We start from the raw sequence: 27,172 nt of genomic DNA, 5'->3' as shown, positions 1-27,172 counted from the left end.
TGGATGATTAATCATTGTTAGGTTTATGTTCTTGATCTTTATCTTGAGGATTATGTTCTTGAGGAGGGCCATTCAACATTTTCTCAAGCAGTATGTATATCAGACTGTTGTCTAGCTCTATTTCTTTATTTTAGTTATTAGTCCTGTTATTATGCAATTGATGTGTATCACTCACTTTTTTGTCTGTCAAACTCTTCTCTTCAACGCTGCCCTGTCCCCTAGAGATGTGCCTTTCATTGGTGTGCACTTCACAGGCATTCTCCACATTTGTGAGTTACTATACTGTATACTGTTGTTATGTGTTCTTGCTGACATCCACCTGGATGGTCATATAGCCTACTACTTTTACAGAGTAACGAATGCAACTATCTATTATTGCATTATTTTGAAGACACAAGTGAATATAAATGATGCTGTCTCATTCTCACTGTTCTCTTGATCCACCTGGCCTCTCTTTCTCTCCCCTTAAGGCATATTTGGAGCGAAGGTTTGCCTTTCCTTGATGTGGAGTTCATATGCGTTCTTTTTCCTTCATTGTGAGTTTATTAAATAGCTGTTATTTTAATTCTAGAAGAGACAGTAGCAGATGAATCTAGCATATCTGACCTCACCTCTGCTTTCTGTCTCCCTCAGAGCACCAAGAACCATGCAGCCTTTGTCTCAGCATATGTGAGTACAAAATAAGCTATTATCTCTCTGTTCACCTAAATATTATTTAAGCTTAACTGATCCCTGCTCTCCTACTTTCCTTTGTCTGCCTGTCTCTGCATCTCTCTCTCAATCCTTTTCTCTCTTGTTCTCATTTTTTCATACTTTAAGGTGCCACTTTGAGGAGCACTTAATTTTATGTATGGCCTTACTGTAGGCGTAATTGTCTTATTTGTTTGTATAAACAGTGTGTTTCATTAAACACTGAAAAGACATCTCCAGCAGTGTTTTTTTGAAAACCACTTTCCCTTCAAGATGGGAATTGTAGCACCGTGGCCATCTCTCCCAAGATGAAAGTCTCTGTGAGTAGTGAAAGAGAATATCAATTTTTTAAACATGGCTACATTCTTCCATATAGGCCACTGTGCTTAATTTTAAATTTTTGAAACAACACAATGTGCGCATCTGGTATGTCATTTGCCTCCGCATATCGTATGAATAATCATGGTGGGCTGCCATGGCCGAAAATGCCAGGGCCATTTTTTGGTCCCAGTCCAGCCCTGATTGGAACCACAACAGAGCAGGTACTAAAAAGGTACTAGGTACTAATGGAAAAACAAAAAAAACCCGAGTAGAGTCGAGCCGAGTTGTGCTGGAACTGTGTCATGGAAAAGTACCATTATAGGGCACTGCATTACTTTTCTCCACGAGAAAGGCACTCCTTTATTAACAATAAAATGTCTAAATATATATTTGCTGGGTTGTAATTTACCACAGGCCAGATGCACTTCCTCATGTTTTTTATGTTTTTACCACTCAAGAGTGCACCTTAGCGCACTTTAACCCCCCGACGCCACTGGATGTCAAAATATATCTCGGTATCATTCCGTGTGTCTCACGCTGCGCGGTGCTGCAGCTCTTCGCTCGTCTCCACCATCAGGATGGTGCCAAATCCAAGCGCGCGCGTCACGTGACCGCGCTCTCCACGTCCTGGCGCTAGAGAGACAAGTTCACAGACAGACAGACAGACAGCCAAACGACGCTGGAGGAGAGGACATATATCGACAGAGACAGAAAGTGTGAGTAAAAGACGATAGAAAGGACACGGCTAGTCTCTCTCCACCATGGCTCTGCGGGACGAACTTTTGAAGTCGATATGGCACGCGTTCACGGCGCTGGACGTGGACAAAAGCGGCAAAGTCTCCAAATCTCAGCTGAAGGTACAACAGTATTCACTCTGTGAATGTCTTTCTCGCGAGTGTGTGCGTTTTGGACACGGAGCAGAAACATAACCCTCTGCTACTGTGGTCAACTTTTTAACTTTTTCACTTTTACTGTGTTTCGACACTTTGTTTGGTTTATTTTTAAAACCTGGGAGGTTTGTCCGGTTGAGACGCACCTGTTTGTCCTTGTCGCGCTGATTAATCACAAGCAGGGCCGGACACAGCCGTTTTGGAGCCCGTAGGGACTTTTAAAAATTATAATGGGGGGGTTCATTAAAATCAAATTAATTATTTTAACCTCAGAATATGCCTACAAAGGCTCTCTATCACACCATACTTCAATGTCAAAGTTAAATAGTGTTGCTAGTTCCTAGTGTTCCTCAATAAGTATCTTGTACAAATAATTGTTATTTTGTTTTCAATCGTTTTCTATTGTGAAGTCACTGGATTATTACAGTATTCTGCATCAGAAGGTGTTTTAAAGTTATGGTAAAAGTGCTAACAAAGTAGATAAAATGATCATAGTCCTCCAAACAACAAACCGATTATTGCATTTTTTTTAAAGAATCAATTATCTGTCTTCGATGTTAATGTACTAAGCAAAGGTTTTAGACATGTTCATGTCAGATATTTATCCTGTATTGACCTGAAGAAAGGATAAATAGGTAAATGTATTATTCATTGTCTGTGAATTAGTAAAAAATCATTAGTTCATTAGGAACATTTTATTCTTTCATTAGTTTCTCTTTGATAACTCTCATGTATACAACTCCTTGACATGTCCTAATATTTCCACTTCTGTTGCACTGCAGTCTGTGTGCCAGCCAAACATTGTTTAATCAATAAATAAATCAATAAATTATAGATTACGGTCAAAGTTTCAGGTCAGCCATGTCTGAATCTTAAGATTAAAGGTATATTTTTACTGCTGCATTTCAATAGATCAGAATGCAATGTTGCTTTAAGCCATTTGTGCAAGATGTGAAACTCCCTCTTTTCTGATTGGAAAATTTGTCACCGTCAGCTTATTCTCCCGTGTGTGTCCTGTGTGTTTACGCACAATCAGAAGCAGCAAGTTTACAAAAGACGTTCTGTGAAATACAGGAAACAATCAGTTTATGAAATAAGTGTCATGGGTAGCAGAAATGCATATTATCATAACAAAAGTTGTTTTTTAAAGGTCTATTACGTCCACAACTAATCAATTAGTTATTAGGTCCTCAAAATGTCAGAGAATGTTGGCAAATTTTGATTATGATATTATCAAATGTCTTGTTTTCTTCACCAACCAAACCATTTAAAAAGCTGAAAAATCACAGAAAACACTCAAACTGTTATGTAACAATTAATTTTTTAGAGAGAAAATTACCAAATTGAATAATGCAGATGCAGATTTTGTCTTGATACAATAGAAGCAATATAATGTTGAACCTTATTAAGTGGTGATGGGCATTTTTTTGTTCTGACATTTTTCGTTAACAGCAGTTAAGGTCAAGGTTAAGGTCAGCAGTTTGTCAATGTGAGGAAATCTCTCAGGAAAATGTTATTGTGACTTCTGCAGTGAGGGTCTAGCTCCACTCAACTCAACTCAAATTTATTTATAGAGCACATTTGAAAACAAATGTGGTTGACCAAAGTCAAAGTTGACAATAAATTGTACTGAGCTGCATTATCAGAAATATGTTTACTTATATCTGTTGTTTTGGACTTTTTGGACTTGTGGACTTTGGTTTGTTTTGTTATCCTTTTTTTTTTTAAGTATGCATGTTAATCAAGAGCAGAGCACTCCCAAAAGTGTTGCATTGCACTGAGCAAGTGAGCAGAGTAAATACTTTGAACTTTGAGCATCACATCTGTTATATATTTGCTACAAATTTCTTGTGAAATACTGTCAGCTTGTCGATCAAGTATACCTGTAAGTGTTCCTTCAAAGCTCTTTGCTATTGTTGGAAGAAACGGAAACTGTACCTAGAGTGGTCGAGAAAACATGTTTGATTACTGTCATCACTGTATTGTTCAAGGAAATTGCTAAATATTTTCCGATTACAGCTTCTCAAATATCAGGATTTGCTGATGTCAACTCATTATAATTGTGTTTGGACATTCGATGGAACGTTATGTTTTATAGACTTAATATTAATGTAGTTATTACAGCGACAAAGTAAATAATGATAGTAAAGGTTTCTTCTCCATCATTCCAGGTGCTGTCCCACAGTTTATATACAGTGATGAATATCCCACATGACCCCGTGGCACTGGAGGAGCATTTTAAAGATGATGATGAGGGTCCTGTTTCCAACCAGGGATACATGCCATACCTGAACAAGTTTATCCTGGATAAGGTCAGTTATTCATGGAGTCACTTAAGTCTGGATTTTCTGAATAAAAAGTTAGTAAAATTAAAATACTGAGTAGATCACAGTTGTAAAATTTGTAAGATTTCACATCAGGGTAGAGGATGTTAGCTCACAGTTGTTGCCTCACCGACATTTCTGTTGCTCTCTCTCTGTGGAGTATGAGTGTCCTCCTGGTGTTTGTAGTTTTTTCATTGGCAAAGTGAGTCAACAGTCTGTACCTTAAATAACTCTTCAATTCTTTGTATGGAAAATTACACATTATCAGTAGTACAAACCCTAAAAAAAGATTGAACACTTAATCCAAAAGTTTCAATTCCACTTTTGTATGTCAACCTTTTTCTAAATTTCCGTTTTTATTTATATACAGTGTCCTCTGATCGTCTCACCACTAAAATTCAGATTGAACACTCTGATTTTCATGTAATCATCTGAGATACAGTGTGTATATTCAGTTGTAAATGCATCACATGACTTTCATACTCATCCATTTTAAATGTCATTAAGGTGTTGTGTAATGACACAGCATATCTTGGTTCATTGCCTCATTGCACAATTCAGACAGCAACACTCAGTGTTCAGTTACTGAACACTGAGTGTGTTCAATCAGCTGCTCTGATGATGGCATAACGGATCACTGCATAGACAGAATGATGTGATTGTTTTTCTGGTGAGTGTGACTAGTGAAACGGCCTTTTTCATTTCGAGATGTCCTGCACTGCTGGCTGTCTGACATTCTCATATGATGTAGTAGTAATAACATAAAACAAAAAGGTTGTTGCCACAGTAAAAGGATTGTAATTCTGTTGTGTCACAGACCTCTGTCATTGTTTTGTAGATTATAATTGTGGTTCTGTGGTCTTCAAACTTCTTAAATTCAGATTCACTGAAAAAAAACCTCCTGTCTGTTTTACCCTCCACATGAGGGTTCTGGGGTTCTGGTGCCAATCCCAGCTGACACAGGGCGAAAAGCGGGTCACCACATATGACCAAATTTCAGAACAGCTTAGTATGTAGTTAATTCCAGCAAATATTTTACTTGAAAATGATAGTATTCCTTTGTTTTGACTTATTAATGAATATCCTTACTGTGCCAGCTATAAACAAGAATTAATTGTCTGCATGTCAGGATGCATGACACGTCTCATTTAGGTCTCTCTGATGTTTATACTTACACGTTACATACTTTTACCACAAATTACTGTGTCAACTTTGCACTGACATTCACTGAAAGAAAACCGTCATAGATTCTGTTGTGAAGGTCAAGGCTACTGTGACCCTTTTGCCTCATGAATGTGTTCCCTTTCGTATGCGTTGAAAGAATCCTATCAAATTTGACACAAATGTTTACTTTCAGATTTGCAGTTTACATTTGGGTTAACAGTGTGTGGAGGTCATATTGACACATTAACAGGATATACTGTTATTGTGACTAACATGAAATTCTACCAAATGTAACTTATTAATAGGGTCCAACACCTGGTCCTAATGAGGCAGAACCTAATTTCTGAGGCCCTTGTTAAAGTGAGGATTAAATTGTAAATTGTGGTGAGATTAAGGTTAGGTTTAAACATTAATTGTTTATGGTTAAGGTTAGGAATAAGGCTTTGGTTTGCCTGCCCATCCATCATTTACCCAAAAGTGATGGATTAGAATTTAATTAATCCCCTTAGGGAAAGTATTCCTCTGCATTTGACCCATTCTAGAATTAGGAGCAGTGGGCTGCCACACTGAGCCTGGGGAGCAATGGGGGTTGGGTACCTTGCTCAGGGGTACCCCAGCCATTTCGACCTGGTGGGGACTTGAACCAGCGACCTTCCGGTTACAAGCCAAGTTCCCTTTCCACTTGGCCACAGGCTAAGATAGTATTTGAAATATAGTAAGTTATTTACTGTGAATTTGAGCTGGAGGTAAGGGCTGCTTTAGAACTGGTAACATTGCTTTGAAACAGACACACCTTTCTTAGAGGAAATGTGATTCCAGGAAAGACGACATGACATTATGAGCAAATGTTCCCAACCTGTACATCCCACAGCATTTTCCATAGACACACTCTCACACACGACCACCCCACCCACCGAGGGGTGTAGTCAATGCATTCAACTGCTCTGACTTCTGAGGAAACTCCACCCGCTCCCACTAGGAAACTCTGTATGATTACGTGTGCATATGCGTCAGAGGATAACAACAATGCTCACTTACACATGGAATTGTTCATAAAAAAACGTAAATCCTTAAAAATAAAAGCAGAAGATAAGCCATGTCTGAAGTAGGGATGAGAAGAAAAAGAATAAAGTAATATTCAATTAGATTCTTAACCCTGTATATGATTTCAGTGCTTTAGTTAGCACAGGCAACGCGCTGTTAAGAGACATATCTGACATCACTGTTGTGTGAGGGCTGCAAATGTCTGGCATGTAGTTGGAACGTAATGTTTTTGAAATGGCTTAGGTTATTGCTAGATCATAACAGCTTCAGCAAATTAACCTTTGAACAGCTCATTTGTTAAAAGGAGGTAAAAGGCTGGTGTCAGTATTGATTGGATTTCAAGGTTGTTATATTGATATCATTATTGGACATAGATAACGGTACTGAGTCATCCCTGAACACAGTCATAGAGTTATACAAAGGAAGGGGAACTCTACAGAGGACATTTTGTGACTCTGTTTCTGTTCCTGGGCATGTGTTGTGTCATAATGTTTTCCCGTCAGTGTGGCAGTAATTATATTGCAGTCACTGAAATTTCATCTTGGATTGTGTAGATGCTCAAAGCTGTTGTATCTGAATAAGCTGACACTGACACAGTGATGACGTCGACTTGGCAGCAGACAAAGACATGACGCTGAAGATCAGGACTCAGCACTTTGTGGTTTGTCGGAGCGTAGCATTCCTTACACACAAGTGACCCTCTGTGACCCTGACATATCCTGAGAGTGTGTGTGTGTGTGTGTGAGTGAGTGTCAGAGAGAGACGTCAAAAACTAACATCTGGACTCAAGCGTTTGGTTAAGGTTCACTTTAAAAAAACACACACAATTAAAGACGTGTTGCACTGACTGACTGTGACAGCATTCCTCTCAAATGCTCTTCATTTTTCCATATAATTACTTTTATTGTTAAGTACAAAGCGGGTACAGTATCTCTTGTAATTTTATTTCTGTACTTTTTTTTTGAAATATACCAGTTGACCATTTAAATGTTTTTTCTTCTCATTCAATGTGTGGACAGGATGGACAAATATGAAACATGAACCTGTCGCATCACACTGCTGTGGTCACATCATTATTCTGCTTCATTTATTGTCTTTAGTTTTCATTCATTCATTCATTTATTCACATTCATGTTGAGTTCAGGTTTAGTGACTGATGACGTTGAGGCTCACATTGTTGTCCACATGCAGACTTTTCTTCTATTAAATTGACTCTTGTAGGAACAAACTCTGAATCCAAACTGAAAGGAGCTTCATCAGTCCATCCACCTTTTTTTTTTAACAAGTTCCAAAACATTAACCACACAATGGTGAACGTTTTAACATGTATGAAACTCCCAGACAACACCTGTGCCCTGGAGCATTATAACTTGACTTCATTAACAACTCTTTGTTGCTAAATATTCCATTTACAAAGCCCCTTATTTGCATAGAATACTATGTGGTTCAGCTGGTTACAAGCCGTGTAATTGTCTTGTTTCACTCGTTTTACTTCTTTGGAGTTTCAGTGAGAGTTGTAAATGATGCTGCTCATGAAGCTGGAGTGTGGCTCCTGAATCTTAATGGACATGTGGCGGTGGAGGGGAGGGGAGGCTCCACTGACAAGGCTCTTATTGTTGAGAGGGAAAAGAGTGATAGATGGAGTGAGAGAAAGAATAGCAGAGGATGGAGAGCAAGAGTCAGCGAGCCATGGGGACAAAGAAAAACAAGGCAAGCGTGACATTACAGTGTTGGACAAAGAGCTGCTCCTTCATGAAAAACTCAGGTTTCGTCGTCTGTCCTTGCTGACTCATTCTGAACCTCAAGTCCAAAATTGGCAGAATAAAATAGACAACGTCTGAATGCAGCCTTGATCATCTTCGCATGAGAGACTCCGTCATGCTGCTGATGTTTGTTTGAGTCCGATATAGATGTGCAGTGTGAAATATAATCAAAATCTTCACACGGGAGGTTAGTTTTTTTTTGTTGGCTTTTGAAATTTTTACTCTGTGATTAAAAGCAACTATCAGCCAAATAAACATGATATACACATACATTCATATTCAATTTTCTAAAATCTTTTAAAAATAAACGTTATTTATTTGGCAAATAAGAAACAAAATTCACCTTTTCAAATACCCAAATATGAGCCGGCTTTTATAAGTCAGAAATTAATCAAGCATAACATTCAACCACTAATATGAAATGTTCTCTTCAGTAATGCAAATAATAAACTATAATTTGACACATTAATCAAGAAATAATAATGCTTTACAATTTTTTTTTTGTAAAAAGTGAATTTGTGGATAACAATAAGTTATATTTTAGCATTAAAATAGCATTTCAGTTAAAGAGCTTCTACATACTGGTGTATTAACATTACAGAATCCTAAAAAATATTTTGATAATTACCAATACTGTTAGTTTAGTGCAGCTGTGGCATTAACCTTACATTGGGTGCATTGGGGTTTAAAGAATCTTTTATTATTAGTTGGTGTCATAACAGCTCAAATTTAAGATCTTTACAGTTAATGCTTAAGTTTCAAAAGCTAATCTTTATAGGTGTTGTTTTAGCGCTGTTATCAAGCGGAGCATCTTAGCCTTGAGGAAGGTACACACAGAGGGTCTTATATTTTTTTATTTTGAGAGCTAACATACATGCTGATTGTCATATTTTTTCTGCTCCAGGTGGATTACATTGCCTGAGATTACAACATCATTACAGATTACATTACATTACAACATCAGCTGCTGATCTTTGAATGGCTACATTACAAATGCTGGAAAGGACGGTTTTAGAGATTGTGGGTGGAGTGTCACTTTAACATCCAGCCCAGGTTTCCACAAAGGCACTCGCCCTAAATTAGCACAATAGAGCGTTACATCAGATCCTGTGCAGCTTTAGAAAAGTTCACACTACTTCAGTGCGGCCATTCACTTGGGCTGAATGTCTCCCAGCACAGAAAATGAAAATAATGAAATGGCCGTGAGAGAATCCAGGATACAATTCAAACCGCATGTTGGTCACTCAAGTTTATTTTGAGGTGGAATTATTTTGCAGACTCACACATGGCGGTATAGTGGCTAGCACTGATGCCTCACCAGCAACAAGGTTACTGGTTTGAATCCCAGGGCCTTTCTGTGTGGAGTTTGGGTGTCCTCCCTGTGTGCGTGGGTTCTCTCCAGAGGCTACAGCTTCCTCTTACAGTCCAAAGACATGCAGAGGTTGATAAGACAGAGTGGATGGTTGTTCATCCCTGTGTGTTGACCCTGTGATGGAGTGGCGACCTGTCCAGGATGTACCCCGCCATTCTCCCCATGTCAGCTGGGATTGGCTCTGTACTCTAAAAGCTTAAAGCTTATCTATAAGGAAGTAGTAAATGATGGCAACCCATTAACTTGTTAAGTTTTTGTATTTTCTTAATGAACACACTACATCGAGATTCAAATGAAAGTTTTAAGCAAAAGTCGTGTAAGTCCAAACTTCACTGTTTAATTTTAAGTCACTGAAAATTCTTTAAATTTCCATACTGTTAACTTTGCTGTGAATGCATGCTGTTGTACCTTAAATTAAAACACTTACTGTGTGCTGTGATGGTGATTTCAGGAGTGTCACAAAGGGGTTGATTAAAATGTGAGTGATGTCCCGGCCGAGACTCATCTTCTATGCTGGTCTCATACTTGAGTTGTCAATTGTGTCCTGGCCTCTGTGGAGGTTATAAAAGCAGGTCCTGCTCAAATCATAATGATGCAAACTAATCACATTATTCATGCAAACATTGTGTTTTCAACAGACATTCTCTATCACAGTTCAGTGCATGATCAGTTCAGTGAGCGAATGAGTTGTTGGTTTTTTAGAGGTTTACTTGTGCCTTGTTTTTTTTGAGGGGACAGATGCCAGAGTTCGCCATGGAGACACTTCTGTTCGAGGCTGAAGGAAAACACTTCTCCTCCACAGCCAAATTTGTACTTTTTTTTTAAGAACTCTGGAATTTGAACCTTAGATATTTTGTGTTTTACAAAAAGAGCCCTTTTTTTTCCTCACTTTATTGGCAGTTTTGCTATATACAGTGTTTGTGTCTTCCCCAGAGGGACAAATGTACTTAGATGAAAAAGAAGTTTGGTTGTTTTGCAGGTGGTTAAAAAACACCTTATCTGGTGTTTATACTTCTGTATAAATGACAGTTATATTTTTGATAAATGGTTGTCATCAAATTTGGAAACCACTGACGATGAGGAGAGGGAAACCTCTTTTAAATCTGCTCATGTTTTACTCAGCAGGGGGTGAATGTGTGTACTGCCACCTTCAAAGCACAGCTATCATCTGCTATCCAGTGTTATTCCTGCACTCACCGCAGCTGCTTTTGTGCTTTGCCACAGGTGACGGATAACTTTGACCGGCCGGACTTCAACAAAATGTGCTGGACTTTGTGCTACAGGAAAAACATGCAACAAAGTCATCTGCTCATCTCCAACGATGACGCCTTCAAGATCTGGTGTATCTTCAACTTCCTGTCTGAGGACCGATATCCACTGATCGTGGTCACTGAGGAGGTAAGTGTTTATCACTACAAGTGCAAGATTACAAACGTCTGTGGCCCTTTTTCTCCCTAAACATCTTGTGGTTTTCAGAAGTGAACACCTGTGTTTCCTGGAAAAAAAGCTCATTAACATGAATATCAGCATTATTATTGATTACACCAATGCCAACTAATGAACCATAGATGTTAGGAATTTCTCATCGTGACACTGTCTTCCATTTTTGTAGTGAGGTGTCAACACCCCAAATCACTTCAAATAAATGTAAGAAAAGTAAAAAAAACAAAAACATAAACAAATGACAAATTCTGACTTCCAAACATCAATGGACACATTAATTATATATTTGAATCCATCAGTAATGTTGTTTTTTTTATCAATTTTGACATTGGAGAAAATCAAGGCATTGGTCTCATAACTTTCCAATCCAGAAATGGCTGATTTAAATTAATGTTTAAAATATCCTGAAGCACAGGCTGAATTCATAAATGGGGTGTAGTTGTATTGGTGTGGTGTGCGTATCAACTGCTTCAGTAACTGACCAGATGAATGTCTGTTACACAAGAGCAGAAAAGGAAGTTTCCAGCTTCCTGTTCTATTACAAACACTGGAAGATTTATTGTTGGGCATGACAAACATCAGAGCTGAATCACTGGAGGATTGTTTGCAAATGAGTATTGTATCTGCTGCAAGACACCTTTTTCAAAATGAATAATGGGGAAAATGCAGAACAATGGCAAACATACAGCTGAATATAAACAAACAGCTTAAGGGTTTGCACAAAAGATCTTAAAGAAATCCTTGTTTGTCAGTGTCAAAACTGCGTGTAACTTTTCTGTATGATTTATAGATTATGTTCAGTGTTTGTGTGTCGAGCTGAATTTGTCTCTGTTCACAGATCGAGTACTTTCTGCGTAAGCTTACTGAGGCGATAAAGGGCAGCTGGGTGGAGGAGCGTTTTGAGGACTACAAGCTGCAGCTGGACTCGACGCAGCAGTGTTTGAACGCCTGGGAGCTGATCAAACTGGTGGGGTCAGGCCATTTCAGTAAAGGCATGGACCTGCAGACGCTCTCCATGGGCATCAGCGAGGTTTACCAGGAGCTCATCCTGGACGTGCTCAAACAGGTGGGCAGCACACCTGCACTGACACAGCTCTGATCATAAAGTCTTTAAAAGCAATGAAAGAGGTATTCTATACATAATAAACACAACTGTGTTTTAAAGCAGCTCTGACTCGGGTGTAACCCTGTTTCTGGAGATTTGAACCAAACCCACAACCAGGGATTCCTACTGGTTTAGGTGTAACCATGAGTGGATTTTAAGTCACATTGTAATAATGGTATTCAAAGAGAGAATGTCACCTTTTATTTCTGTTTAAGCATGATCTCATGGCATCAGAATAACATGCAGAGCTAAACCTAATGCAGTCACATAGAGAATCCTCCACAAATTCATTATTTTAAATGACAGACAGATGGGTACACAAACCAGAGAGATGCAGTGTCACACCAAGATAAAAAAAAGAGTCTAATCTAATTTAATGAGTAGTTAAATTGTGTCTTTTGGTACTCTTTCTGAAGAAGAAGGACAAACTGGTCTTTGTCTTGTCTTAAAATAAGATATGAACCTCCCATCATCCAGATAAAGCCCCTGCTTCTGTTGGATGTACCCAGCTAGTTTTGTCATTTTCTCCCCCACACATGATAAAGTGTGTGGAACATCAGTGCTGGCAATTCTTTATCCTCGTCCAAGCGCCTTGGCTAAAACCACAACCATATGCAAGCACATACTGTAGAGACAGTGGAGATAAAACCCCCCCCCAAAAACCCAACCCTTTAACAGGAAGTAACCTCAGACAAGCAGACTAAGGGTGGCCTCTTTAGTGACTCATTTCTTTCATGTATACAGTGTAAGTTACTTTTTATAGACGAAAAATCAATCAAGTCATTTGCAGCCTTGAGCCACTGAAAGAGATGATCAAAATCTTCATCTTAAAAGACCGACAACGGGAATCCATTGAACAGTGCCAGTGTTCTTAAATTGTAACTGCAACCATAACTCCTGCACCTTGTCTATTTACTTGCACTTTTATATTTCAATGTTTGTTTTGTAACTGTTGTAATTTCCCTGTTTATATTAACTAGAGCTGAAACGATGAATCGATTATTAATCGATTACTAAATTAATGGACAACTATTTTGATAATCGATAAATCGGTTTGAAGCTTTTTTCATGATTAAAACATGATTTACGATTGTATAAGCTTCTTAAATGTGAATATTTTCTTAGTTTCTTTGCTCTGGATAACAAAGAAATCATTAAAAGTTAATCATTTTGGTTTGTGGACAAAACAAGACATTTGAGAACATCATCATTTCCAGGTTTGACGAGTACCGATCAACATTTTTTAAGGTTTTCTGATATTTTATGGACCAAACGATCAATCGAGAAAGTAATCGACAGATTAATCGATTATGAAAATAATCGTTAGTTGCAGCTCTAATATTAACTATGACGTGTGCTGCTGCCTTTCTTGGCCAGGTCACCCTTGGGAAAGAGGTCTTGATCATGTAACATTTGAGATCATATTTAATACAGAGTGTCTGGTCAGTAAAAAACAAATGTTGGTTTAAGTGATTGGTTTTTGTCTGTGCAGGGCTACATAATGAAGAAAGGTCACAAGAGGAAGAACTGGACCGAGCGCTGGTTTGTGCTGAAGCCAAATTTGATTTCCTACTATGTCGGTGAGGACCTGGCTCATAAGAAAGGAGACATCTTATTGGATGGAAACTGCATTGTGGAGGCAAGAACCTAGTGCTGTCATTGAAAACTCTTCCCCTTGAATCTTACCTCATCTCTGGACTTGATTGTGATCGACTGGATTACTAAAACTACACCTTACATCAAATACACAGATCTTAGCTTTAGCTCACGATAGTCACATATAAACAAAGCACTTATTCAAGAAAAAACAGGTTAATTATTAATTTCCTCATAACTAAAGAAACACAGCTGCAAGCTCTATGGACATTTACATAAGATTTATTGTGCTGTGGTGTGTGTGTGTGCAAGCATTTGCGTCCATTTCATTTGATATTTTCCCTATGCTCTGTTTTCCCTTCAGTCTTTACAAGACAAAGAGGGAAAGAAGTGTCTCTTCCTCATCAAGTCGTCATTAAAAAGTTTTGAAATCAGTGTGTCGGACAAGAAGAAGAAGCAGGAGTGGATCCAGGGTGAGTGTTAAATGACTTTTCAAATAGTCAATCACAGATATGATTTATCTGTGTCTGATAACATCCATTTAAGTGTACTGTTGCAAAGCCTCAATGTGATGAGTCATTCACTGTTCACTGCTGTATATGCACTTTTTAAACGAAAGACAAAACATACAGTGTGTTTGTCAGCAACAATGAAAAATATTAACTTCTTGCTATTTTGGGCCATAACCTATTTTCATCAAAATCCTTTAATTACTTGTTTTGGAAAGATGACGTTCTCAAATTATGTGTCAAAATGTAAATAATCAGTTTATTTCTTCGTATTAATTAAATAGTTACCAACAGTGATGACTGACAGTTGACTCATTACAGGTCCAGTACAGGAGAACTGTAAACCTGAAACCAATTACTGTTCATTATCAATACATAATGGATGGTTAAAAAAAATGTTATAGTAAAACTGAGCTTAGTTAAAACTCAAAGATTATGTTTATTTTCATAGAAAACAGGAAATGAGGAAACACTAACATTTCAGAAATACAATCTAAAAATAGATTTTTGCAAACTTAAGTCTTTCTGATTTTAGCCATTCAGATCTGTGTCAGTCTGCTGCGTATGGGCCGGCCAGCGCCGCACCGCGAGGCTCGGCAGAAGCGACGGGATCTGCGGTTGAGGCAGCAAGCTGAGCAGGAGGAGCTGGAGCTGAGGATGAGGGAGCTGCAGACAGCCAACGAGGCCAAACAGCAGGAGCTGGAGAACATGAGGAAGGTGAGCAGAAAACTGACAAAGCTGTGATATGCAAACTGTTGCTTTTTTCCCACCATCTATTTTTGTAAAATGCTGCCACACTGCCAATGTCTTTGACATGGATGTTGGAGGAGGACTGCTTAAAATGAAAAGCTCAAAATGAAATAAAACCACTGGACCTTCTTCAATCTATCTGTCTCTTGTTGACTACTCCAAAATACTCAAAACAAGGGGGGTGTTCTCTGAAGACACGCTGTTACCTGTGAAACAGGTGCCATTAGCACTTGGTACTTCCTCCTGATGAAATCAAATTAACCATGAAATGAACATGGCAAAAAGTCGACCAATCAGAATTTAAGTCACTGCAGAAACAAACATACAAAACACACAAACAGCACTGCAAGATAAAAAAAAAAGCTCTAAGTAAACAGCTGGATTACTGCCAAAAGTAATAAATCTGCATCAGAACAGGAAGGTTGTATTTCTGTGTGACAAAAGAAGAGAGGCCGGTATTTTCTTAACGGACAAGTAGATACACTTTTCATCTACAAACCAGTTTACTGTGCAGACACTTGAGCTTCCACCACCAGTGTGAACCTGAAATACCAGGATGTATTTTCCAGTTAAAAATATACTCCGAAAATACACCAACAAGGGGGAAGTTATTTAACTGGAATGCGTTTGGGGAAATCCCTGAGGTTCCATTCATTCACAGAGGGCATTTTTAAATCTGCGCGGTAAAAAAAAAGAGAAGCTCCTCAAAACGGTAAACTCAGATGACTGTCCTCCCCACAGACGGATAATGAAGAGGACATGTTGTTCTCAAGCCGGTTATGAAGAGCAATGCACACAATACATGTCCTTTTGTTGGAAATGAAGGTTATGTGCTTTCCTTTTTGGGAAACATCTCTGCCAGTTACCTTGAGAAAGATAAAACTACTACTGACATGTTTACTTTCCCATACTTTCCCATACACAGCGATCTGACAATCCACAACAACTTCATGGTATCAGGTTGTGTTTCATTTCCTTCACCGCCACTAATCTCAATCATTCTAGATATCAGCAGAAGGAAATGCTGTGTGTAATTATTTTGATCACCTGATCAGCTGTGTCATTACATCATGCGTCTGACTTAGCAACATTCTTTACAGTCCAGGTGTAAAAGCTAAAAATAACATGGCCTTAGCACAATTACCAAGTGTTCTTGTACGTGGCAGTGTGAAGTGTAAACTTCACTCAAACACTGGCATTTCTTCTCTGAAACTAGGAGCAGGCTCATGAATACCAATAGACAAGCTCCACCCCTGACTGAATAGTCTGTCGCTTACTGCAAATAGAGGAAATGGCTTGGATTTGGGGGTAAATGGCCTTGAAAACCTGACTCACACCTCTGACTCACTGCTGACCGAGTGATAACAGCTAATGTGGTTTTGACGGATACTGACAGCGATTGGCTGCTTCCTGTTAATGCTGTACTGTAAATGGTCAGTTTCACAAACAGTACAGAAGACTGACATTAAAACGTGCAACAGGTTTACAGTTGAATGTTCTTTAGAAATTAAGCCAATTTAAGCTGCTTTTCTTCCCTATCTTGTTTTACATCTCTGTAATATACATGAGTATTATCAGCAACAACGGCTCACATTGTCATGCAAACAACTTAAATTCCCATGGGGTTTTTAAACCACTGTTGACTTCAGTCAGGTTTGCATCTGCTGTTCTAGCCAAGGCTTCTTTCATGTGTAAAAACATCCAATGGTTAGGACGTCTAAGCACAACCCTCACTTTCTCGAGCACCCAGGGAACTATGATGGCCTTCACATACCAGAAAAGGATGACATGCTTCTTTGTTTGCATGGCAAGCTTCCAATACAAAACACAAAATGCACAATGTAGCTGGTTTGTCCATTATGACTGCTATGACAGTGCGAGATTGCAGCCTCCTTGAAGCAGGGCCCGTATCTGAAGTACACATAAAAGGCTTATGGGTGGTACTTTCAATATTGTCTGGGCCCAATTAACATTATCCTTCCACTGAGCTGAGGCGACAAATATCACACTTTTGTCAAACATTTTCCAACAGTGCAGTATAGGGCATGTTGCAGCACTGTGACAAGATGCATGTTCACATCGTAGTTATGTAACAAAGAGTGCTGTAAGGTACAACAATTTCTCTTTGTCAGGGACACTGCACAAGCACCGAGTGCACAATAATCTGCCATTGAGGTGCAAGTTTCTATAGCTGGCTGCATGAATGGACAATGGACACACAGGCATGGAGGGGGGGAGGGGGGCTTAGGGTCATCTGCAGATATCAGAGGGCTCTCTCTCTCTCTCTCATTCTCCCTCCCCCTTCCTCACACTATGCTGCTAACATGTAAGTAGTAAACTGCTGCAGTCTACAGTTGGGTGACATGACTTAATGTGAGGTTACTGGTCAACCATCCAATAAGAATAAGTCCAGTGGGTAAGAATTAGTGACATCTAATGGTGAGACTGCATATTGTAACAAATGGAGGTCTCTTATCCCACATATGCATATGTTTTAGGCTCTTCATCTACAATAGTTAGACAAATTGAAAGTAAAAAGGCACTGAGACTGAATTTTCTTTTGACTTTATATTTGCACATCACATTTGAAAGAAAATAAACACAAGGAGATAATAGGAAAGTAAAACAAATCAACAAATGTATAAATAAAAATCAACTCACATTGTTTTAAGTGTCTCAGTGAGACTGAGGCAGCTAATCATTTTATACTAAAGAGATGATATAAAACTCAAGTTAAACCAGAGAGAAACGTGGAGACCAAAGAAATACCTTTAACTTTACTATGTGCTGAATATGTATTGTACACTGAGTGAAAACAGTATATGGTGTGAGGCCAATAATGCATGTTAAACCCTTTAAATTTACTAATATTACTCTGCAAATGGCCAAATTATAACAATGTTGGGTTCTTTTATATACTAAAAATAGTTAAACTTTTTTCCCCCCTACCAGGCTCTGGAAGAGGCAGCAGCAAATGCAGCAGAAGAGGAACAAAGAAGACTCCAGACCCAAACTGAACTCCATGATCGCTACAGGATGGATCTGGAGAGGGAGAAAATGGTATGTGGTCACAGGTAACAACACACAGCATGTTGGCATTTTTTGGTCCATATAGATTGTGGATAGAGTCTAATACATATTTTAGTATGTCAAGGAAAAGCAACATATACAAATGACAAAACAACATCCTTAAATCTGTCACCATCAAGCAGCAACAACACAAGAAGATTTGTACAGTTTGTGGTTTGGTCGGCCAACAGCCCAACAGATATTTAAAGCTCTAGTGTACGACTTCAGTAATAAAAACCCGCAGTGCGGGTTGTGTGCCTTGCTCACAGGTACCCCAGCCCTTTTTTTTTGACATGGTGGGGACTAAAACCGGAAACCTACACCTTCTCTCATCAGTCGTGATGTAAAATAAACACTGCTATATTGAGGAACACAGAGTCATGTGCAGCTGACTGGCTTCAGCAGCATTGTGGGAACTCATTTGAAAATGGTTTGAATGTGACTGACATTATTTTGTCTATTTTTAAAAGTTACTCACAGTAATGTATAGTAATGAAAAAGAAAAGCAACAAATATTTGTAAAAGCTGAAATTAGTCAGACGTTTTTATTTGATGGAAAAACAAAATAACATCCAATTTGGTGATAAGGATTATCTGCGATTGTACTTAACACTATCTTTCACAAGATATTAACTACACCATTTCTTTATCCAATAGGTACGACAGCAGATGGAGGAGCAGGTGGCCCAGAAGTCCACCGAGCTGGAGCAGTACCTGCAGCGGGTCCGCGAGCTGGAGGACATGTATCGTCAACTGGAGGACGCTCTGGAGGACGAGAGGCGTGCCAGGCAGGATGAGGAAATTGTTCGTAAGCTGCAGACACGGTCAGTAAACAAGCACTGCAGTAACAACTTTGGGCTTGTTTTGCACCCATAAACAATGTACTTGAGAAATGTAGTTTATACAAGTATTCTGTTGACAAACTTGACCAACAGATAGTTTGCTGACCCTTTCTCCTTAGAACCAGACACTGAGGTAAAAGCTAGTGCTTTCTACTGTCGATTTGTTTTTTCACAAGTTAGTTAGACTTCCTCTTCCCTTGAGGAAGATAAGGCTTTGACAATCTGCCTCCAATGCGTTTTCGAAAAACCCAAAAATATGGGCTGCTACTTCTATTTAGTCGCTCTCTCTCTCACACAGTCTACTTCCCTCTCTCCACTGTTTACTCCCTTGTCCTTCCTTCCTCTCTGCTGACATTTACTTACCACCACACACTTGACTTACCACTGGAGAACAAGTCAGCCAAAATACACTTGATCAGAGCTAAAGGCAAGTCCATGGATATAGTTCTTTGTGTTGAATTTTTTTTTTATCACAAGTGCAGCTAAACTAACTTAAGTAAGTCAGAAAATGTATTGGGAACTTGCCACAGAGACTATGAGAATATGTGTGCATGTGGTTATGCAGTTAATGTAATAGTATGAATGAAGGAAACTTCAGTTTTGTATATTTTATCAGTTACACCTCTGTAGTTGTTGAGTGCTTGAGGTACTCTGGGCCCTTTTAATATACTGCATTTAGGTTTAAGCAGTCACATGTTTATTCATGTTTTATTTGTTCATAAATAATGAACTGTAAATGAAGTTAAGTAATCACAATCTGAATTTACAATGAACCAATCTTGAAACCGACTGAAGTTGATTAAGTGCACCACAGCGCCTCCTGCTGACACACTTGAGCGGTCGGACTGAGGAAACATTTGGGTGCAAGTGTGTCCAAGACTGTACAACACTGAATTTAAACTTAAATATTTAGCGATGATGAATAAGCTTACATGGGGGCTGATACTACTGAGAAAAATCAGTTTTATTTTCTAAATGGTTTATCTCACCCATGTTAATGTCTGTGGAGCAGGTTACTGGAGGAGGAGGCCACAAAGAGAGCAGAGTTGGAGCAAATTCATTTAAAGCAGCAGCAAGCCATCTCTGAGACGGAGGCTGAGAAACAGGAGCTGGAGCGGGAGCGTCTGGCTAAAGAGAGCGCGTTACAAGCAGCAATGATACAACTGGAAAATCTGGAGCAAGAGAGGCAGGGAGCCCTGGAGCAGTACCAGGTCAGAACAGAGACTGATTTGATCTATATCATATAGAATGGTTTATGTAGAATCCTTAAGATTAATAATATTTGTATTATTCATTAAGCTAGCAATAATGCCAGAGTGGTTTGAGGCGATTGGACCCCACTGTGCATGTCCCAATTTTAGTCAAAGATTCCATCCAGCTCACGACTAATGAAATGAAACGTCTTCCATGTTTGTAATCAGAAGCATAAAATTTGCTTTGGTCCAGGTTGTGACAGAACATAATTATTTGAATAATTATGACTTTTATACAAGTAAATATCTATTTAAAAGTCTTGGCAAACCCCTTGAATAGTTTTTGTACATTATGCAGTTAAGTATTTAACTACTGAAGCGATTAAAATGTAAGCACATATGCGTACAGTTTTCCTTCCCATGTTCCAGATTTTAAAACTAAATGTGATAATTGTGATGTGTGTTTTTGACTGTCATTTTCAGACTGTGATGAAAAAGCTTGAAGATGCAGCCAACAAAACAAAGACCTGGAAGCACAAGGTGGCCGAACACGAGGGCATGCTTCGACTCATTCAACCAGGTAACACACTAACCACTGACTTGACCACCTGCACTGCTACTACTATTGTGAGGACTAGTAGTGGTAGTAAATGACTGCTTCAACCCACTTCTTCTATGGGATGGATGTACTAAATTGATCCAAGACTAAGAAACGGTAGTGTTATAGCAGCAATAGACATCAGACATAGAACATAAGATACACTGAAAAGCACAGGAACATTTAAATTACATGAGCAAATGTGGTTAATTAATTTTTTCCATTTGCAGCTTTTAATGCTCACTTTGGAGAGGACATATTTCCCTTTCTTCCTCTGAATACTATATTTTTGCATTACTTATTTTCACTACCAATTTAATTAAGTCAAAAGCAAATTTTTCTCATTATGTTCAGAAATTTCTTTAAAATATGAAACAGGTATGTTTGGCTGCTCACAATAAAATGTGCTGTTCTTTCATGTAACACAATGCTACAGAGGCCACAAGTTTGAAGGGAGCTAACTGTGAGAATGTTGACCAGAGCTGTTGTCCACAAAGAGAACAGTGATACGTCATAATATATATAAGTGCAGGATTTCTCTATGCACTTTGTTCTCTATGTTGTGAATAAATAGTCTATGTATTGAACCACCCAAGTTTACTAGACTAGTGTCTTCAATTATTAATTAAAATATCAATGTTTGACCTGGTGTATCGATCATCACAACAGCACAAGGAAGGCCGACAATATATCACCAAATCAATATTTTGACCCATTTTAGAGTGGTCTTTTATTGTGATCTGTGCAATAGTCTAAAGATTTTGAAATTTCCACTCTACCGTTAAAAATGCCTGGGGTTGTTTCTTCACAAGGTTCCAAGGGGCCGACACTGATCACCAACTGGGGTCCAGCAGCCTTTTCTGACGGAGAGCTCAGTCAGAGGGAGAAGAAATGGCAGAAGATGAAGAACCAGGTGTCTGAGGCCCAGTAGATCCACTGCAAGATCTAAACTATAGACATTGTCTGCAGTTCAGAGGAGAGCTGCTGGTATAAACCGTATGTGAAAATCATAGGGAAGTAATGACTGGAAGGAGGTTTCTGTTAACTGGAGCGTCAGGAATGAAAGATTTGTCAGGATAATGCAAGGCAGTAATATGCAATAATGTTTGTCTCTTTTAAACAAGTCTCTATCACTGTAGGCCAAAATATGTTAGAGGAGCAGGCAAGGAGCACTAATTCATGGATCCAACTAAAATGCTTAATGAAGATGTAGGTGCATGTATTGATGGACAAGTTTTGAGTGAACTTGGTAGTAGTTCAATTTAAAACTGTTGTCTGTAGTTGTTACAGTAAACATTGGCTAGGATCTGACGTCAGAAGAGTAACTTCTGTCGGACTAGTACATTTGTCCAACAGTCATTAGTGTATTAACAGTAGATCAAGCTGGTAAACATTTGAAATCTTATACATTTTGTTTAATATATAGCTGATGATCTAAGAGCATCTTACGTTAAGTCATTAGTGTCCATGTATTATTTTGTTCCTATTTGAATCGATGATATGCACTACGTTTGACCACATCCATTCTTTTGTAAAATGCTTTGAAAAGTATAGATAGAGCTTCTGATATTTCTAAAACTGCTGTTTGGGAACATGTTTACATGGAATAGAAGTGTTTTTATAATAATAATTTTTTATTTTTTTTTCAGTTCCTTACTAATGTCAGGCTGCAGAGAGGCAGTGTCCTTAGCGGCTGATAAAATATGTGATTTAAAGTCAGTGTTTAACACAAACATTCCATCTTAACTAAAATGACGAGTAGATTCATTGTTACGATTACAGTGGTTAACCAGTTCAACACACTTCCTGCTTATAAAAAAACACGGCCTCACTCTGAACAAGAGCTAACTGCCAAACATTTGTACTGTGTTGTACTGTAACTATAACCTCCAGTGCTTTTGATACTGCTGAGTTAAACATTGATTTCAATTTTATGTTTTTATACATGTAAAAAGTCAGAACTGTGTAATAAACAATCTTGAATAACTGTCTAATTGCACTTTGGTTCATCTTTTATTCCCCCTCTACTCTCCCCTCGCAGGTCTGTAAACAAACATTAACTGTTGGTCATTACTGTGTTAGTAAGGTTAAAATTTCCATCTCGTAACAGTTTATTAATCATCTTAGTAATCACAAACAATTAACAGCCTTCAAAGTTCATAGTAAGCTGTAACTTTGCAAACATGTCCACCAGAGGGTGCTACAGTTTCACAAACATGTTACAGTACATCGAACAACAGAGCCATGGGGAGCTGAACTTCCTGTGAAAATGTGATCAACTGTAGATCACCAGAGGACACAACTGTGAAATGGTTACTTAATCTCTATCACTTCAGGGTCTAATTTTGAAAGACAATATCATGTCCTGTTTTGCACTTGTGCCATTACATTTGACTAATTCATAAGGTCTGTGTCAGTAAGTGAAACATACCCACCAAACATATTGTACATATACACTGCTGTTTTGTTTTTCTTCAAATGCTGCCAAAACATGTGATCAAACAGGAATTTTAATAAATAAAATACAGTGAAATATGTCTTTATACTAAAGCACTCAAATAGCTTTTCCCATGTTTTGTATAGTTTCACTGAGCTGTAAATATTTGGCATTATTTAGCAGTTTAATGACATTACCTTTGTAATTTTTTGTTTGCTGCTCTGACAAATATTATTACACATTCGGATCATTTTATTTGCTTGTTTTAAAGTGATTTAGAATTGTATTGTCCTGCTTCAATAGTAGATCACAGCAGAGAGAAAAAGAAGCCCAGGATGCTGTTACTGAGAGCCTCTTCTGACTGTAAATCACAAGAAACAAAGCTGCTATTTAAAAATGTTCCTGGGACAAAGTTGAGACAGTGAACCGGTGAATTGACCACAGCACAAAAACACCCTGACGGGGAGCATCTAATGCTGACAAGATAAAATATGTGTAAATGAGAAAAGAGAAACAGCATCTGAATGTTATGCAAAACAGACCAGCTTGTAAAATCTCCACTTTAAGAGCATCTCCCCCTCAAAAGATCCCCAACTACGTTAATTCACTCCATCCTCCCTCGTATCGTGCAACAGTCGTTAATTTGAGTGAGACGGGACAGACCAAACAAACACACACTAAATACATTCCCAAAAATCTGTGGTCCAGATGCGCTCAGCACATACCACAGCTGCACTAACATGGCTTTATGCAACAAGATGGCCTGTCATTAGCGCCAAGCGCTGCACCGGATGCGCTCTTTCAACCCCCCCCGCAGCCCCAATAACCCCCAGCAGCGTCTGTATCCCATCATCCTTCTCTCTTTTAAACATCCTCACACTCATCAGCCTGAGGTTATGAGGCTTGTGGCACGCGTGCCGCATTCCTGGGAGGTGATGTGAAACAGAAATGCATTAAATTCCTGATCTGGAATCCATCGCAGGGGGTGTGTATGTGTGTGTGAGCTGCAGTTCAGAGGGGCTGGTTTGGAAGAGAAAGGATAAGAATAAGGTGGGGTTATGGGGTCTCACTGCCCCCAAGAGTACCAGAGCATCTGAGATGCAAAGTGTCTAAAGACATGTGAGGAATTAAAATATATAGAGTTTAAAAGTTTCAGGAATTCTGGGCATTTACAGCAAATGTGGCTCTCAAGAGCACAGGCTTATGGGGGTTTACGAAGCACAGGGGTTCTCTTGGGACAGCAGAATGTATACCTTCCTTTGTAGTATCGCATATGACAATTCATAGACCCCGGGGGAATGATACAGCCACATTCAGAGTTCAGGGAAGCATCTGGCCAGAGAGTAGACAAAAATAGCATATCACTGCATCTTCACATTATAGATCTGGATGGGAGATTAAAAGGTCCCGAGAGAATTCCTGTTAGAGTGAACGACACAAACAGATGTCCTTGTGCACCTCATAAAAATGAAAAACACCAAAAGAGGGTACAGAAAGTCAGGAATTAACAACAGCATTCCACTTCACACCCACTACATCGACTATTAAGGTTAAGAGCGCCTTTGCCTCACTGGTGGAATTTCACCTTCAACCTTACTTCACCTGAATGTCATCCCTCTCGTTCACCAGCACATTTCACAACATCACATTAGAGTTGAGTTTGTGTAAACGTGGGATTTACAGCAATAACTGAAGGTTTTAGTTTAGAGATTTCGTGAGGTTCAAGGGTGCACGGCGGAATTTGGGACAAAGGATCTGGCTCCAATCAGCGCATCTGACTGAGGTTGACTCTGCACCCACAGGAAGGCCGAGCCCGAGGCCACGGTGGGGAAATCGAACCCATCTTTCCTCAATTGTTCAGTCCAGATATAAATATCTTCTGACAACATAAACAGCCAAACTAAAGGTGAGCCACGTGCCGCTCCGACCTCCCATTTGTATATTTAACCTTTATGAATTAGAGGTTACCATGGATACATGTAAAAGTCCATGCACACACACACTTTGTTTTTATTTATTTTTTTACTATTTCTGAAGCATTCAAGGCAAACACAAACAAACACATGCACTAACCTGGCACTATAGTGTTGCATTCAGTTGTGGATTATATTCATATACACACACACACTCTGCCAAAGAGACAACACCTGCTGTGGACACACACGCACAGAATTTATTTTTTAATTCAACTCAATATGAACTGTAATAAAGCTGTGGTGAAAGGTGACTGGTTGTCCACATGGCCCTACTCTATCTGTGAGGAATGCTTTACGTGACAAGACAAAAAGACTTCAAAACTTCGCCGTCTCATCCTCTTCCTCCCCCATGAACACAAAAGAATGTGTGGCAAGGCGCAAATATAAAACACAAGTGTTTCTTTGGAGGGGGGGGGACTTCCACCCCCATGGACTGAGTTGTGCTGCTGCCAGCAGATGAAGCTATTCATTTTTCAGTTAAAACCGTCTGATTTATGACTGAGCCAAGTTTGGAGCTGGCCTCTGACCAGAGCATTGTTTACCAGCATCCTTCTTAATTGCACAGAAAGAAATAGCTGAGCACAGCAGGCTTAAGGGAAGCACGAGTCAGCAGAGCTGGTCTATACCAGGTGAAAGGCCAAGTCATTGAGAAAATGATGCCAAGGGTAGAATTACCTGTACGCTCCTGTATCATGATCATCATCACAGTAAAACGGCTGCTTTTTGTGACCACAGACTAACACCCGCTGCTCTGCTGTCTTATCAAAGTCCAGACAAAAGGAATTTCACGTCCTCTCATGACATATGTCATACTTTTTTATCATATTTTGGACGACATACTACACTATGACTTTTTTGTCATATTTTGGACGACATACTATTCTATGACTTTTTTGACTCATTTTGGACGACATACTATACTATGACTTTTTTGACTGATTTTTGACGACATACTATACTATGACTTTTTTGACTCATTTTGGACGACATACTAACCTATGCCTTTTTTGACTGATTTTGGACGACATACTTTACTATGACTTTTTTGACTCATTTTGGACAACATACTATACTATGACTTTTTTGTCATATTTTGGACGACATACTAACCTATGACTTTTTTGTCACATTTTGGACGTCATACTATACTATGACTTTTTTGACTCATTTTGGACAACATACTATACTATAACTTTTTTTTCAAATTTTGGACAACATACTATACTATGACTTTTTTGACTCATTTTGGACGACATACTATACCATGACTTTTTGTCATATTTTGGACGACATACTATACTATGACTTTTTTGTGCCATCTCTGTATAGTATCAAAAATTTTGGACGACAAACTATGCTATGACTTTTTTGACTGATTTTTGACGACATACTATACTATGACTTTTTTGACTGATTTTGGACGACATACTAACCTATGACTTTTTTGACTGATTTTGGACGACATACTACACTATGACTTTTTTGTCATATTTTGGACGACATACTATTCTATGACTTTTTTGACAACATACTATACTATGACTTTTTTGACTCATTTTGGACGACTTACTATTCTATGACTTTTTTGTCATATTTTGGACGACATACTATACTATGACTTTTTTGACTCATTTTGGACAACATACTATACTATAACTTTTTTTTCAAATTTTGGACGACATACTATACTATGACTTTTTTGACTCATTTTGGACGACATACTATACCATGACTTTTTGTCATATTTTGGACGACATACTATACTATGACTTTTTTGTGCCATCTCTGTATAGTATCAAAAATTTTGGACGACAAACTATGCTATGACTTTTTTGACTGATTTTTGACGACATACTATACTATGACTTTTTTGACTGATTTTGGACGACATACTAACCTATGACTTTTTTGTCATATTTTGGACGACATACTATACTATGACTTTTTTGACTGATTTTTGACGACATACTATACTATGACTTTTTTGACTGATTTTTGACGACATACTAACCTATGACTTTTTTGTCATATTTTGGACGACATACTATACTATGACTTTTTTGACTGATTTTTGACAACATACTAA

At 38.6% G+C, this 27,172-nt stretch overlaps 1 protein-coding gene across 2 annotated transcripts; it reads left to right on the top strand.

The window, feature by feature from the left end:
• Positions 1-1,632: 1,632 nt before the first annotated feature.
• Positions 1,633-22,667, top strand: swap70b (switching B cell complex subunit SWAP70b). 2 transcript variants are annotated; one of them, XM_058646450.1, is made up of 12 exons: positions 1,634-1,868; positions 4,073-4,213; positions 10,793-10,966; positions 11,850-12,077; positions 13,609-13,755; positions 14,077-14,185; positions 14,757-14,938; positions 17,924-18,031; positions 18,698-18,864; positions 19,895-20,093; positions 20,559-20,655; positions 21,486-22,667. In XM_058646450.1, exons 1-12 carry the CDS (start codon positions 1,773-1,775, stop codon positions 21,602-21,604), a joined length of 1,767 nt encoding a protein of 588 aa, XP_058502433.1. In that variant the 5' UTR covers positions 1,634-1,772; the 3' UTR covers positions 21,605-22,667. The 2 variants fall into 2 exon arrangements, with proteins under 2 accessions (XP_058502434.1, XP_058502433.1); XM_058646451.1 differs by lacking the exon at positions 4,073-4,213 and having other exon boundaries at positions 1,633-1,868.
• Positions 22,668-27,172: the final 4,505 nt, after the last annotated feature.

This window comes from Solea solea, chromosome 12, assembly GCF_958295425.1.
Source record: "Solea solea chromosome 12, fSolSol10.1, whole genome shotgun sequence".
In the NCBI taxonomy this organism is placed as follows: Eukaryota; Metazoa; Chordata; class Actinopteri; order Pleuronectiformes; family Soleidae; genus Solea; species Solea solea.
Note: the sequence above shows the minus strand (reverse complement) of the source record. Positions and strands in the feature narration are given on the sequence as shown.